The sequence below is a fragment of the Pyrus communis genome, chromosome 1 (genome assembly GCF_963583255.1).
Source record: "Pyrus communis chromosome 1, drPyrComm1.1, whole genome shotgun sequence".
In the NCBI taxonomy this organism is placed as follows: Eukaryota; Viridiplantae; Streptophyta; class Magnoliopsida; order Rosales; family Rosaceae; genus Pyrus; species Pyrus communis.
This window is the reverse complement of record NC_084803.1, coordinates 23,570,671-23,586,137: the sequence shown is the minus strand read 5'-3', so window position 1 is coordinate 23,586,137 and position 15,467 is coordinate 23,570,671. Positions and strand designations below refer to the sequence as shown.

Here is a 15,467-nt window from a genome sequence, read left to right as displayed (position 1 = left end):
GCATTCACTTTGTACTCCCCCATGATAGGGTGAAGTCGGTGTACGAGTCACAAACAATCGAAGCCTACCACAGTGGAAGGCCACAAAAAAGTGTTTAAAGCACTCTCCCGCTTGTCAACTTAATAATGGTTTGGTTGAGGGTTTTAGGTCTCACCACATATAAGCATGCTTTTTAATCTTATTAAAAAAGTTGGTCATATTACAACTATTGGTCCATGTTATTGATTTAGTAGTATATGATACTCCCACTATGCTTGTAAAACGGTTTTTAAAGCAAGAATATATGATACTACTAACATAAGCTTTGCATTCATTGACGGACTATATAGTTGCCTTAGGGCCTTAGGATGACTATGAACCTTTGATTCAATCCAACACAAGCCTAGTGTTGGATCTCGGTCTAGGAATGGTGATTGATTTTAGTTACGCGTTTAATCACATTAAGGCGTGTTTTCTTATTGGGCGTTGGACCCTACTACTCTAATTTCATGCATATCAAATAAAACAAGAAAGGAGTACTTCAAAGTAAAAAATAGCCTATGCTCTGTCACAACTTAACGGGATTAGTCACTACCTTGCAACCTTTTTGGTTTTAAGTATCGTTATATTCTAAACAGTTAACACTACCACATCATCTCTACTATAGAGACAATCAATCAGATTACAATAATCTAATCATTCATTAATAAAGAACAATGTTTTGTCAAACAAAACATTCATCCATCTCTTATAGTGACGGAATTAAGTTCCTTATTCAAATTGGAATGTAAAGACAATCTTTGTTTTTCCAATTTCTTTGGTAGTTCATATGAGGAAGTAAATATTATCTACTTTCGCAAAGATCTATATTTTATTCACGTTCCGAATGTGAAGTACTTTCTCTTCTTTCATTAATCTTCTCATTCTTATTAGCCACACTTTTACAATGATTGTAAAACATAGTTACTAATACGGAATCAAGCATTCAAGTAGAAGAACCAACTGTTTTGAACTATTCAAGATCAATTTAAACACCTTCGAAAGGTGTGTTCTTTACACTTGCAAGACATTTCTTGCAAATACCACTTCCAATGTCCATCCTTTCATAAAGAAAGTTTGTTCCCTTGGAATTATTTCACCTTCTTCATTTGACTTCTCCTTTTACTACAATAGTCATGGTCCCTAAACTCCCACTATCTCACTTGAAACTTATTTCAATTATGTTATACACATCAAACGATTTGGAGAGCGTGCGGTTATTGTTCACTATATAGTTTACAATAAACTTAGTGAACCATATGGATAGGAACACAAAGGTGAAGTCCTTACCTAGTTTCCATCTCCTGAAGTGGTTTAACACTTCAACACTCAATGATTCAAAATCATCATAAATCCATGTTGATGGACTATTTTTGTCAATCAACCATTATGTTCTAAACATGATTACAAACTTTCAAGAATTGTTCAAGGCAACTCTCATTTCTTCATACAACAATTTGTAAGCGAAGAATCATGGCACATAAAGTGTCCATGCCCTTGTACTTACTTCTCAAGTTCCTTATTCATATAACAAAGAAACAAGCACTAGTGTTTGCGTTAACTAAGGGTTGTTCAAAGCAACTCTTATTTCTTCATACAACAATTTGTAATGGAAGAATTATGACACTAAAAATGTCCATGTCATTGTGCTAATCTTCTCAAGTTCCTTTGTTCATACAACAAAGGAATAAGCACTAGTTGTTTGTGTTGTCCTCTTTATGATAGACTTATCTAACATGTTCTTCCATTGATACATTATCATTAGGAAGATTGTGAGGATGAGACTACTTAGGTACGTATACAATCCATTCAAGACAATCTATGGGATTGTGGTACCAAGTCCGGAAACTAAAGCCTTCGGCTTTTCTTTGTCAAGTTTTTGGATAGCATTTGCAAATATAACGGTAAATAAATACATAATGAATATAACTTGATTGATTTTAAGCTATTTGATCTGGGTCTTTAAATCAAATAGCACCACACACTATTTTTGGCAAATTCCATATCCCTCATCGGAATTCGAGAGTTTTGGAGGAAACTCTTAGTAGGGTATGAGAGGCTCACTATTACCAAGCCCACCTCACAATAATGAGAGAGTATGCTTACTCATTTACATCTCATATAAGTACCCATCTAATTTGTCCTTTAGAGAATGATGCCTCATAATGATATGATGTTGGCTCCATTGCACTTAGTTAAGTCATTCCCACCATGCAAGTTCGGGTAGGGGTTCAAGAATAACCTCACAATGATATGATGTTGATCATTCTCGTTGCCTACCTTCACAACATCATGTATGCATATAGAACTCCTCCTAAGTGTAAGCACATACTTTGTACTCCCCCATGATAGGGTGAAGTTGGTGTATGAGTCACAAACGATTGGAGCTTACCACTGTGGAAGGCCATGAAAGAGTGTTGAAAGCACTCTCACGCTTGTCAACTTAATAACGGTTTGGTTGAGGGTTTTTAGGTCTCATCACATATAAGCATGCATTTTAATCTTATTAAAACAATTTGGTCCTATTACAACTATTGGTCCATGTGATTGATTTAGTAGTATATGATACTCTCACTATTCTTGTGAAACGGTTTTTAAAGTAAGAGTATATGGTACTACTAACATAAGCTTTGCATTCATTGATGGACTATATAGTTGCCTTAGGGCCTTAGGATGATTATGAACCTTTGATTCGATCCAACACGAGCCTAGTGTTAAATCTCGGTATAGGGATGGTGATTGATTTTAGTTACGCGTTTAATCACATTAAGGCGTGTTTTCTTATTGGGCGTTGGACCCTACTACTCCAATTTCATGCATATCAAATAAAACAAGAAAGGAGTACTTCAAAGTAAAGAAGAGCTTATGCTCTATTACAACATTTAGCCAAACCAAATTACTTTAAAGTAAAGAAGAGCTTATGCTCTTTTACAACATTTGATTATATCAAATTACAACCAAAATCTAATCCATACATTCCCATGGTTCAAACAATTTGAGAGACAGCCTTTCACATAGCTCAATTATCGTAGGCCTAGGTTCATAATCACCATTTCTTTAATTAATTAACGCTTTAACTAATTAAATTTGAATGCAACATTGTCATTTGGTTTTTGTATCCATAGAATTGATTTAGATGGAGCTAAATGAAATGAAAATCCAATTCTCATTTAAAGATACAAACCTAATTTGTTCTCAACTAATTTGGGCCAAAATACAATAACCTCAACTTTTGGGCTATATTGCAAAACACAAACTTTTGAGGTTACTTTGTAAAAACGCAAAAGTCCACTACTTCATGTAATTACAATTAGAACCCAAAAATGCCAACAAATGCAAAACCTTCATTAAAGGAGCAAAACAATTTGTCCTTTAGTGATTTTAAGCCTTTACGTAAAAACGTAAACTTTCCGGTCAAAGTGCAAATACACAAAAGTATCAAAACTTTATGTAATTGCATAAAAGCCCCAAAAGTGCCCCCATTATAGGTGTGGCCGGTCATGGTGAGTAGTGATGGTGTGTGTGAGTTGATTTGTATGTTTGAAAGGTGATTGAAAGTTGTAAGTGATTGGTATGGTGTGAATAGTAAAAAGGGTATGGTATTGTTTGAAAAATCATACCCTCCATCACTAACAAAAAAATAAAATAAAATAAACAACCAAACACCCTTTTTGAATCAAAAACAACAAACTTTTTGTTCTTGGTAAGAACAACAGGAACAAAGCAAGAACATTGAAGAACATCCATGAAAACCCATAAGAGCTCCATGAATGTTTTCACTCAATAAAACTCAAATTTTCACTACTCAAAAAAGGGTTAACATCCTAGGGTACTTAGTGGGTTCCAAAAGTCACTTTAAAACACTTTTAACAAGACAAACATGAACCCAAAAATCCACCCTTTAGATTTGGCCGAATTTCCCCATAACACATGGCACCAAATTTTAGCTCCAAAATTCATGCTCATATGAACTACATCTACAACATTTGAGTTGGCAAATTTTCAAGCAAAATTTACATTCAAAGAAGTAAGAATAAAGCTTGTAACAATTACAACATCCAAATCAAAGCCTATGTACTACAAAACCCGAAAGGATTCACCAGCTACTAGACCTAGGCTTTGATAGCACTTGAAGGAAATATTTGTGAAAACTAGTTCATTTGAGCAACATCTATGCATACAATTAACAATTAAAAGGCGGAATCATGCTTGTATGTACTAAAAAAAACAAAACTTTACCCATGAAATTCAAGGCCTAGTAATTGTGATGAACCAAGACTCAACCCAAATCTTAAAGAAAAGAGTTGAGAAACTTTTATACCTTTGAAGCACCTCTATGCTTAGCAAAGGATATTTACCCATGTGAGGGCCTTCTTTCCTTAGTCTCCTTGCTCCTTGACTCCATGCACGTGGATGGAGGAACTTTGTTTCTTGACTCCATGACTTCTTGGATAGATGAAGGAATGGATTCTCCAAGTTCCTAAAATAAGGAACCTCTAAGTCTCCACACCAAGGAGAGCATTAAGGAATAAATGAGTGACCTAGAGGAAGAAACATTGCTAGCTATTTTACTCTAGGGTGGCCGGCCTCCTAAGAGAAGAGAGAGCTTTGTGTTCTCACATTTTCCCTCCAGAAAACCCTAATGAACTTTTGGCTATAAAGCCTTTTATATAGTCACTTCACTTAAGTGACAAAAAGAACCAAAACCCATTCATTTACAATACGGGCGGCCTTCTAAAGGCTTTGGGCTATTTAGGACTTTTGAGTCTTTAGTCATTAAGTTGTCATACAACTTAAGTTAATGGGCTTGACGGTTCTAATCTCAATAGGCCTTGAGGTTGAATAATTACTCAAAAGTTAAAACGAACTTATTCATTTGATTAATTAACATATTAATTAATCATAGCCATAAATAATTAAACCATTTAATTATCCTTACTCATTTTCATTGTTTCTTCAATCACTACCTTACACGGTGTACAATCCATTAGGTTCCTTTTAGCAAGGCAGTGGGCGATTAGAACTCTTTAAATCGATTGTGAATTGAAACATACTTTCAATTCTCCCTTAAGTGATTATACACCTTTAGGGCTTCCACAAATCATGAGTGACACCTAGCAGTATATCATGGCTATCTAAGCTAATCAGAAGAGGTGGAGAACCTATTTAGTTTAGGTTTACAATGCAATACGGTCTTTCTCTAATACAATACTTTTGACCACATTGTTTGGTTTGATAGTTTATTCATGTCTACTATCCAATGTCATTCTCTTACTTATATGATTACCTTGAATGTGATTTGGAACGAATTCCTAAATATCATTCATACTTTGGCCAGAGATTCTTAATCATATCATAGAGTATTCTCCCTCAAACAGTTTGAAGGTTAGAGATCCCTTGTTGTGCATTCACGTGGCTTAACCCCAATTATGTCGTGGACACCCTTTGATGGAGTGACTTTGACATAGTCAAAGATCAAGGACTTAACCACAAGACAATTATGATGCCTCAGGACAAAAGACTACTTTGCATTATCCCAACCATGAGTTCTCGTGCGACATGAGTATGAGAACTCCTCGTTGATTGCGTTCAGTGGACTCATTCTTTATTGAGCACCAACATGCTTGTCTTGGTGTCATTCACACCAATGACTCGAGACCAGTCACTTTCTCTAAGAGAAGACATAGCACGTACTGATCTTAATGGACTGTCAATGCCCAATTGGCAATCCTTTGATCAGGAATGTTTAGGGTATGTATACGAAAGAGAATGGTCACATGAATCTAACTTCTTTTGATCACATTCTCTCAATTACATATTCCTTAGACTTATCGTTTAAGCATATAACATTTATATGAGACGGCTTTAAACAATAATATTTGCCATTTATATTAAACTAAATTAATTTAGCATGTGAAATGTCCGTAAAGTATCATCATATAATTAGCTTTTATGGTACATTTCCAACATTGAATACACTTAATTAAAGATTTCCTCCAACAAATTGGCCAACATAAATAATAAAAAAGTAATGAATTAGTTGAAAGTCTTTAATTTAGAATTTTCTCTCCCGACAATAAATATATAAAATATGACAAGGCCATTGATATTCATGAACAAGGATTCTCTTCAAATCCACGGATCTGAGGATTAATCAATTGTGTTTGTTCATCGTGCATCATGCGGTCAGCTTTCATTAGATATTATTGATATTCAATTTTAAATTAAAAAATTAAACGATTTCTAACCGTACGATATACGATGAATGAACACGATTGATTAATCGTTCGAATCCTTACAAAAAGAAATTGGAGAGGATGCTATTCCGATATTCATATCAGAACCCGCCAACCGATAAACCCGTGGCCGACACAAACACATGACATGGGAAAAACAAGAAAGATGAGAGACCTGATGGGGGCAATCAAAGACAAAGCCTCTCAAAGCAAAGCAGCCATCCTCTCCAAACTATCCGCCTCCGCCGCCTCCGCCGCGTCCTCCTACCCCTTCTCTCTTCACCTCACCCTCCTCCGCGCCACAACCCACGACCCCTTCACACCCCCACCCCAAAAACACCTCGCCAATCTCCTCTCCTTTGGCAACAGCTCACGCGCCACCGCCTCCGCCGCCGTCGAATCCCTTATGGACCGCCTCCAAACCACCCACGACTCAGCCGTCGCCCTCAAGTGCCTTCTCGCCGTCCACCACGTGATCAAGTACGGCTCCTTCATCCTCCAGGACCAGCTCGCCGTCTACCCCGCCGCAGGGGGCAGAAACTACCTCAACCTCTCCAATTTTAGAGACGATTCTACCCCTTTAGCTTGGGAACTCTCCTCCTGGGTCCGATGGTACGCTCAATACGTCGAGAACCTCCTCCTCACATCTCGGCTTCTGGGTTTCTTCCTTGGATCCAATTCCTGCACTGTGGATAAAGAAAAGGAGGAGGACCGAGTCTCCGCCCTTATGAATGCTGAGTTGGTCCGAGAGACCGAGTCGTTGGTGAGTCTGGTGGAAGAGATTTGCAGAAGGCCCGAGTTGTTGGATTTGGACGGGAACAGATTGGTGATGGAGATTTTGGGTTTGGTGGGTGAGGACCAGATTTGTGCGATGAATGAAACTATAGTCCGAGTCAACGAGTTCGACGAGAGGCTGAGTTGTCTGAGTTTATGCGACTCGGTCGAGTTGCTGAGTGCGTTGAAGCGGTCGGAGGAGTGCGCAGGGCGGCTTCTGGCGGTGCCGAATGTGAAGAGTGATCTGGTTAATGGGTTTTGGAGGCTGATTAAAGAGACGGTGGTGAAGGCTGCGAAGGTGAAGGAGGAGGAGGGGAACGGTAAGTTGGTGGTGGCCATGAGGAGACATAGTTTGAGTGAGTCGGCTCGGTTTGGTGACCGAGATATCAGACCATCTGACTCGGTTCGATTCCCGTCGGGGAGACGTGTTTCATTTGGGTATTGAATTGTGTGCTCGATGAATGTACATTTTTTTTCAAAATTTTGTTCTTATTTTTTGGCTCTTTGCCTCGTACATGTAAAATTCTTGATATGAATTTACTCGAACAAACCCTAAATAATTGAACGAGCAAATTTTCTTTTTGCTTAATTATTTGCAAAATAAACTTTGCATGTGCAAGTGCAAGCTCGGCGTTGGATTCTTTCTCATTTTCTTCAATTATTCGTAGCGTTGAGTTTTAATTTGTATTCGAGATTTTTGTTTGGTCAAATTATGTTATTGAGTTTTAATTTGTATTCGAGATTTTTGTTTGGTCAAATTATGTTTGAGTTAAATATCCTGTCCTACATCTTTAAGTGATATCAATTTCCGACGGAAAGCGAAAGCGGTAGAAGAGTTCTGTTTAGTTGTGAATAGAACTTACTTGAAAGAAATAAGAAAGAAATAGAACTTACTTGTTTAGTTGTAAATAGAACTTACACAGTTTTTATTAATTTTTGTCATTTGATCTTCTTTAATTAATTTATCAGACGAATAACAATTAAAAATATGAAAGAAATAAAAATGAATGTATTGATAACACACTTCTATTTTATATCAAAACAAAAATGTCCACAAGAAATTATTGTCAACCATAATTAAATTGAACAAGTGGCAAAAGCAGATAGTGAAAGGCGATAGAAACGATAGATAAGTTGCACCGTATTATGTTGAAGCTACTAGACAATTTGATGTGATAGTTTTAGGAAATAATCACTAATGAGCAGTGAATGAATCAAATTTCTACCTCTTATCTTTGAGATTAATGTTGCATGATAAAGTTTCACTTGGGGAGAAAAATTTATGTGCAGACGCTTGGACTAGGTAACTTGTAAGAAAGTTTAAACAAAAATATGAGATTTTCTACATTTTGGTCACACCGATCTTACTTGATACGAGAACTTAAAGCTTTCTAATTAATCAAACACCAGTACACAAATTTTTCTCCACTCAGGGCTAACCATGATAAAATACATGAGCAATATACGTAGACTGGCAAAGATGTTTCATCCACACCATAATCAAGTTTTGACGTGCAATATACACGTCAATATATGTAAGAATTACCTCTGCATGTAACGAGATGCTTAAGCTGGCTATCTATTAAGCAAGAGCAAATTGTTCCTATACATGTCCGCACCATCGTATGGTCCATATAAATGAGGTCCAAGGCCTCCCATTGGAACCCTAAGCAAGACCTTAAGTAAGACCCTATAATACAGGGCCTCATCGGAGGTTGTATAAAAGTTCCCAGAGGACTCCATATAGGGACTAAGCTGTGGAACCAAGTGGAGCCATTAGAGCACTTCCAGCGTGGTGGAAGCCCCCTAAAGCTATCCACTATGCTATCCACCCAGCGAACAGCAACTGTCCTTAATGAACAATAATCGCCTTTTGCATCTCCATCCCTGCACTTGAATAGCCCTGGCAATTGGCAATAAAATATTACTATTTTTTATTTATAAAATAATACAAAATAATTTTATTTGTAATTTCAAATAAGATTTTTAATCGTTCTCGTTGCGCCACGTGTCATTATCCGAAAAGACAATTATTGATGATGGATTTCCGATAAGATTCTTAATCGTTCTCGTTGCACCACGTGTCATTATCCGAAAATACAATTATTGGTGATGGATTTCTGATAAGATTTTTAACCAATCACGGCGCGCCACGTGTCACAATTTGGTCAGATTTTTAACGAATGACGGCATGCCACATGGCATTATCTACAATCTAATTATTTCTGAATCCTCTATATAATCCACCATCCATCCTCACAAGCCTCACACCAATTTTCTCAAGATCTTTATCATTATTCATAGTTTATGCTTCATTCTTCACCAAAATCAAAATTTGTATCATTATTCATAGTTTATGCTTCCTTCTTTCAATGTCTTCTTCTTCCTCAAGGATGATGTGGGAAATCGATCAACAAGAGGAAGAATTGTTTAACCACTCAGAATGAATGTTTAATCTCCAAGTGGCCCAAAATGAGATGGAAGATGATGAGGAGCGTAGATGGAGAGATGACGAAGCAAGAATGGCCAGAACCTCACATTCCCAATGGGTCATCCAAGTAGTGGCTCAGATCTGTAGGCCCAGCTGTTCTGCAAACCTTGATAAAAGCAGGCAACGATGAGGTATAGAACTCTTGGACAATTATTTTGTCCGTAACAGTGCATTCCCTGATATGTACTTTAGACGTCGTTATAGAATGGAACGACATTTGTTCAACAAAATCATGGTCACTGGTTGCAACCATGATTCTTACTTTGTGCAAAAGAATGATGCTTTTGATGCTATGGGTCGCTTTCTTGAGCAAAAAATTACTGCTGCCTTGCGGATGCTTGCATATGGAGCATCTGCAGACCAAGTGGGCAAGATAGCGAGGATGGGGAAATCAACCATTCTTGAATCCCTGATGAGGTTTTGTGGAGCAATCGACTCTATCTACACCGTAGAGTACCTCTGGAAACCTACTGAAATGGACTTGCAAAGGCTTCTGAAGAAGGGTGAGATGCGAGGTTTTCCTAGGATGATTGGAAGCATCAACTGTATGCACTGGACTTGGAAAAAACTGTCCAAGTGCATGGCAAGGTGCTTATAGGGACAGAAAAGGAGCAAAAAATATCATTTTGGAGGCGGTGACACCTTTTGATTTATGGATTTGGCAAGCCTTTTTCGAGGTTCCGGGAGCTTAAAATGACCTCAATGTCCTTGCCCAATCCCCAATGTTCAACGATATCCTACAAGGAAAGGCACCAAAAGTCACGTACTGGGTCAATGGACATATGTACGACGGGCCATACTACCTAGCAGACGACATTAACCAAAGGTGGTCATCGTTTGTCAAAACAGTGCCACGGCCGCGAAGTGCAAAGGAAAAACACTTTGCAAGCTGTCAAGATGGGTGCAGGAAGAATGTGGAACGTGGTTTTGGTATCCTTCAAGCTCGATGGGCTATTGTTAGGGGTGCTATCAGAATGTTTGATGTAGAGTCTCTTCGATCCATCATGATGATGTACATCATTCTTCACAACATGATTGTGGAAGATGAGTAAGATTATGATGTTGTTGATGAATATGAGCCAGACACGATGAACAATTCCATAACATAAATATATTGTGCTCATGACGCCACCGAAAAACCCGTGCAACACGAACCATTAGAAAGGGATGGACATTACAATGAAAGGGTCATTCAACGATATACTGCACTTCAAAGGCCATATATGTACAATGTTAGGCAAATTGACCTGATAGAGCACCAGTGGGAATTAGAACAAGCTCAATGTACTTAAGTTCATTTAGTGTGTTTGTTTTTATTTGGTGTGTTTATTCAATTTTATTTGTTGTGTTTTTTTCAGTTCATTCAGTGAGTTTTTTTATTATTTGGTATGTTTATGTAATTTTATTTGGTGTGTTTATGTCATTTGAATAAAGATTCTCTTAGTATAATAAATAAATTACCAAATTAAAACAATTTACTCTCACATTAAATAAAGTACTAAATTCAATAAATTGGAAACAACATAAAGTACTCTATTCAATAAATAATAAATTACAACCCAAAGTGATTGGAAAATTATGGGCTCCGATTACAAAAAGTACTCTATTCATCATCACTTAACCAATTTGTGGTGCTAGGATGATCTTCTCTTGTCGTGCTAGGACCATCTCCTCTTGCTCTCTCTTCTCTTGCACGCCTCATTCGCACCACGTCCACTTTCTCCGACTTCCAAAAATATTTAGAATTTGGTGACTTCCCTTCTAAAGGCGTGTTCATAATGTCACGATCTCGTTGAGCCATTCTTTCTTCTCTAACTTGTTCCCTTTCTTGCCTAAGTAGCTCTCTTTCTCTCTCATTAGTTTGAAATTTTCTCTCAACAGTTGCAACTTTTGCCTCCTCTCTGGCCTTATCAGCCTCAAATTTCAGCATTTCTCACGCCAAAGTCAATTCACCTTGGCGAGCAAGTTCTTCCATATACTTTGCATAATCATTCTTGGAAGCACTCCCTTTTCTCTTGGAAACCTTCTTACCTTGAGGCCTAATTGGATAACGGGTCGACCTAGACGCTTGTTCATGGGGGGGCATTTTTGGCACTTCTTCTGCGTCATCTTTATGAACAAGCAAGGCATGATCGGGTGTAGGGTGTGGAGGGGTGCTGTTCATGAAAACTTTTGGACCAACATGCACAACTCTGAATTTAGGACAATCTTTGACAATATTCCAACATTCCCACCGGGTGAATGATTTGCTTTTGCTTTTGGCATTATACCAAGCTTGTGCTTGAAGTTCCTACACAATGCGGGAGAAGAAATAATTATAATGAAAGTAGGTAACAAATAAATAATACAAAAAAATAATTATAATCAAAGTAAAAATAATTATAATCAAAGTAGCTAGCAAATAAATAATACCAACAAATAATTATAATCAAAGTAGCTAACAAATAAATAATACAAACAAATCATTATAATCAAAGTAGCTAACAAATAATTAAGACAAACAAATAAATAATATATTGTTACCTGATCCGCTAAATTTTCCCCACTTTAAAGATTACCACTAGTTTATGCCAAGGCGTCTCTCCACATACTAAATGATTGGCTAAGTAATTTCCAACGATTGGACATCGATTCTTTAGTTGTTTTTCCACCCATTTTGTCAAGATAATTGGTATGAATAAGACTCCACATTTCTCGCTACTGCATCTCATTACCCATAAGTGAATCATGAGTAACTTCAACCCAGCTAGTACACAACGCAACATCTTCAAGAAGCGTCCAATAAGTACCTGCCTCATTAGTAATTTTGTTGGGAAAATAATTGGATTGAAATTTTGAGAGAAAGATAGGAATGTGGTTGAAAGTAGTTGAGAAAATAAGAAATTGTGGTGTAAGGCAAAAGATTATGAGAAGGTATTTATAGAAAAGTAAAATCAATTTTCTCTTTTTATTTTTCGGATTTTTAATAATTTCTTACATTTTTTTTAAATTTTTTATTCACCTACTTAATCTATACCGTTGGATTTAAACAAATTTGAATTCCAACACTCCAGATTGTGCCACGTGGCACAACGGCAACATTTCTGATTTTTTAACTGTTTTTTATTTTTTTTAAAGTCGAATAACGTGGACCATTGATCTCAGATCCAACTGCGGATATTAAATAAGCTTATTTAATTTTTTCTATAGCAACCTTTTGCTAGCAAAAAACTTAGTAGTGAAGAAACTTGCAATCCAAGCAGATTCTAAGCTGACCACTAACCAAGCCTCAGGGGGTATCTGGCAAAACGTTCAAGGATTGCTCAACACTTGGATAAAGTATGGGAGTAGCTCACGGCGCTACTCACTCACCCCCCATCTGGGTAAGCTCTCCAATGCGAGAGGATAAACTAATTTCCTAACACCCATCTATTAAGCTCTCCAGTGCGAGGAGGTGAATTAATTCCTTGACACGTATTTGGGTGTGCTCTCTAGTGCGAGAGTGTAAACTAATTGCCCGACACCGATCTAGTTAAGTTATCTAGTACAACAGGGTAAACTAATTACCCAACACCCATCTGGGTCTGCTCTCCAATGCGAAAGGATAAACTAATATCCCGACACCCATTTGGTAATCTCTCTAGTGCAAGAAGGTAAACTAATTCCTCAACACCCATATGGGTTTACTCTCCAGCAGGAGAGGGCCAACTTCCCATGAATTTCTACACAACTACACATTTTTTATGTGATTAGTTAACAATTTTCATATCCCACATATCTTTATCATGTTGTGATGTAGGCACGTAGCTCAAAGGATCGAATACTCAAAGACTAGCTAAGCAGTAGATAGTTAAGGGGCAAAAACTCATGACGAACTCAAATAGCTTGACTTTGCCCCAAAAAGCCAAAGCTCACAGCCATAAGTAAATTCGTGGGATCGTCTTTTTTTTTTTGCAAGATGCTTTAAGCAATCAAAGTTTCAAGAAAAATAAAAATGGAGTAGAGTGAAGAAAGCAATTTATTAAATTTCTAGGTAATTGATAAACTTGCACAAAGGTCGCTAAAATCCAGCACAAGCTAAATAAAGTAGACTACTCATTTAGTAGCTTGGATGACATTGGGCTCTCTAGCAGCCATCCTGCCTTCAGTAGCTACTTCACACTCAGTAGTTTGCTCATCTGACTCTTCATCTTCAGTAGCTCCAATCTTGGCAACTCTATCCTCGAATGTTCCATCTATGACAACTGAAAAATCAAACTAAAGCAGTTTCGTCCTTCTTGGCAAGCAGCACATACGTGGTAATAGCAGAAGGAGTAGACTTTGATGCCTCTTTAAAAACTGAATTCATTTCTCCACGTGACAAACTTTCTTCCCCTACTTCTCGTAGTGGCGAGCTTTTCAGAAGCCGATCCAGACTTAGCCACAGTTGGATATTTCACTTTATCTCAAAACCTGGACGGTGGAAACAGTTCAACATCAAGCCTTCCGGAAGCAGTAGAAGGACTTCTTCTCAACTAAAGGTCCAGTAAGCAAGCTTACCTACTAGCATAGCCTCGTGTAATTCTCCTCGACTCGGGCTGAGCCAACTCTTGGCCCTAGCTAACCAATCGCACCACAACCCGAAACAGCTCCCGCAAGTTGCCTTACCTACACCACATCCCCGTGGCTACCCAATCACTTCCTTAGCCCCTGTTGAGCCATTCCACCAAGCCCTGAGGCTCTAGAAACTTAAAGAAGAAAAATTCAACTCTTCGAAGGGGTAAGCAAAAAAGAAAACTAGATGAGAGGTTTACAATATTCTTTACCCTTTTCTTTCTTTCTTAAATTTTTATGTGATTTTATTTAACCTTCTACTTAAGACATACTTATATAAGTCTTGGTGGCAATTGGCTTCCTTATCCCATGAATACTTTGTTTCCAAAACAAGGTGAAAAAAATACATCAAATTGGGAAACAACTCTCTGCATACCTAAGCAGCTTGGATCTCTACACCTACTGCCATTTTCTGCTTTTAACCCAGCAAGTGTGGAGCATTTGTGGAGCTAGAAATAATCCAAGAAATCCAGAAGACAACACATAAACTTTTTCTCAAGGAAGATAAAATTGCCTTCATTAAATGGGCAGGACCCTCAACTACTCCTACGCACAGCTTAACACCCCTGAAGGTTCGAGCAACTAATATGACTGCTTAAAGCTCCCTGGTTCGTGGCATGGAAAAGTCAAAGTATTAAAGATAGAGTTAATTACTAAATTCTATCTTTAATACATTCTTAATTGAAGATGATCAACTCAATCAAGTAAGGAATTCCTATCACAATCAATTGGGGATACTTCCACCATTATCCCAAGATATTTTCTCCTAATTAATATCCTGGAAATATTATTTCCTCATTCATCCAATAGGTGACACACCTTGGCTAATAGGATGTTGCCATGTGTAGGGCAAAATCTTAACCCCATGGCCGGCCACCTCCTATTAATACCTCAACCTCCACCAAATTTTGGTAGGCGTTTTTCTACACATACAAGCCCTAAACACTTACTCTTTTCAGAGAAATTAATTTAGGCATTGTAAATCCATTAGCCAAACCCCCCAACCCACCTCGTGGGTACGTGAAGCGGTGGTCTTTGATCAAAGGTGTTGATTGTTTTGTAGATACAAATTCGTCAAGATTGAAAACAACGATTTTTTTTCTACCACAATACGAATTAGACTCATAGTGCCTAATGCTTATATGTAGACAACACACTCAACTAAACCACTGTGGAATGCCTAAGATTTGAACCTTTGGGGATATAGGCGCATTAACCTAGATTATTATATATTGTCTCCAATAAGAAAGTCCTTATAGTATAAATCTTAATTTATATAGTTTAAACAGTTGATGTCCAACAATAAAAAGGCACTAAAAATCCACAGCCGATCTACACCGTTGAATGTAACAGTTTACAAAAAAATAAAAAATAAA

The 15,467-nt window shown here is 37.5% G+C and overlaps 1 protein-coding gene across 1 annotated transcript; it reads left to right on the top strand.

Moving 5' to 3' along the window:
- Positions 1-6,155: 6,155 nt before the first annotated feature.
- On the top strand, positions 6,156-7,670 carry LOC137709134 (putative clathrin assembly protein At4g40080). Its single transcript, XM_068448260.1, has one exon. The coding sequence runs from the start codon at positions 6,403-6,405 to the stop codon at positions 7,471-7,473; it is 1,071 nt and encodes a 356-aa protein (XP_068304361.1). The 5' UTR covers positions 6,156-6,402; the 3' UTR covers positions 7,474-7,670.
- Positions 7,671-15,467: the final 7,797 nt, after the last annotated feature.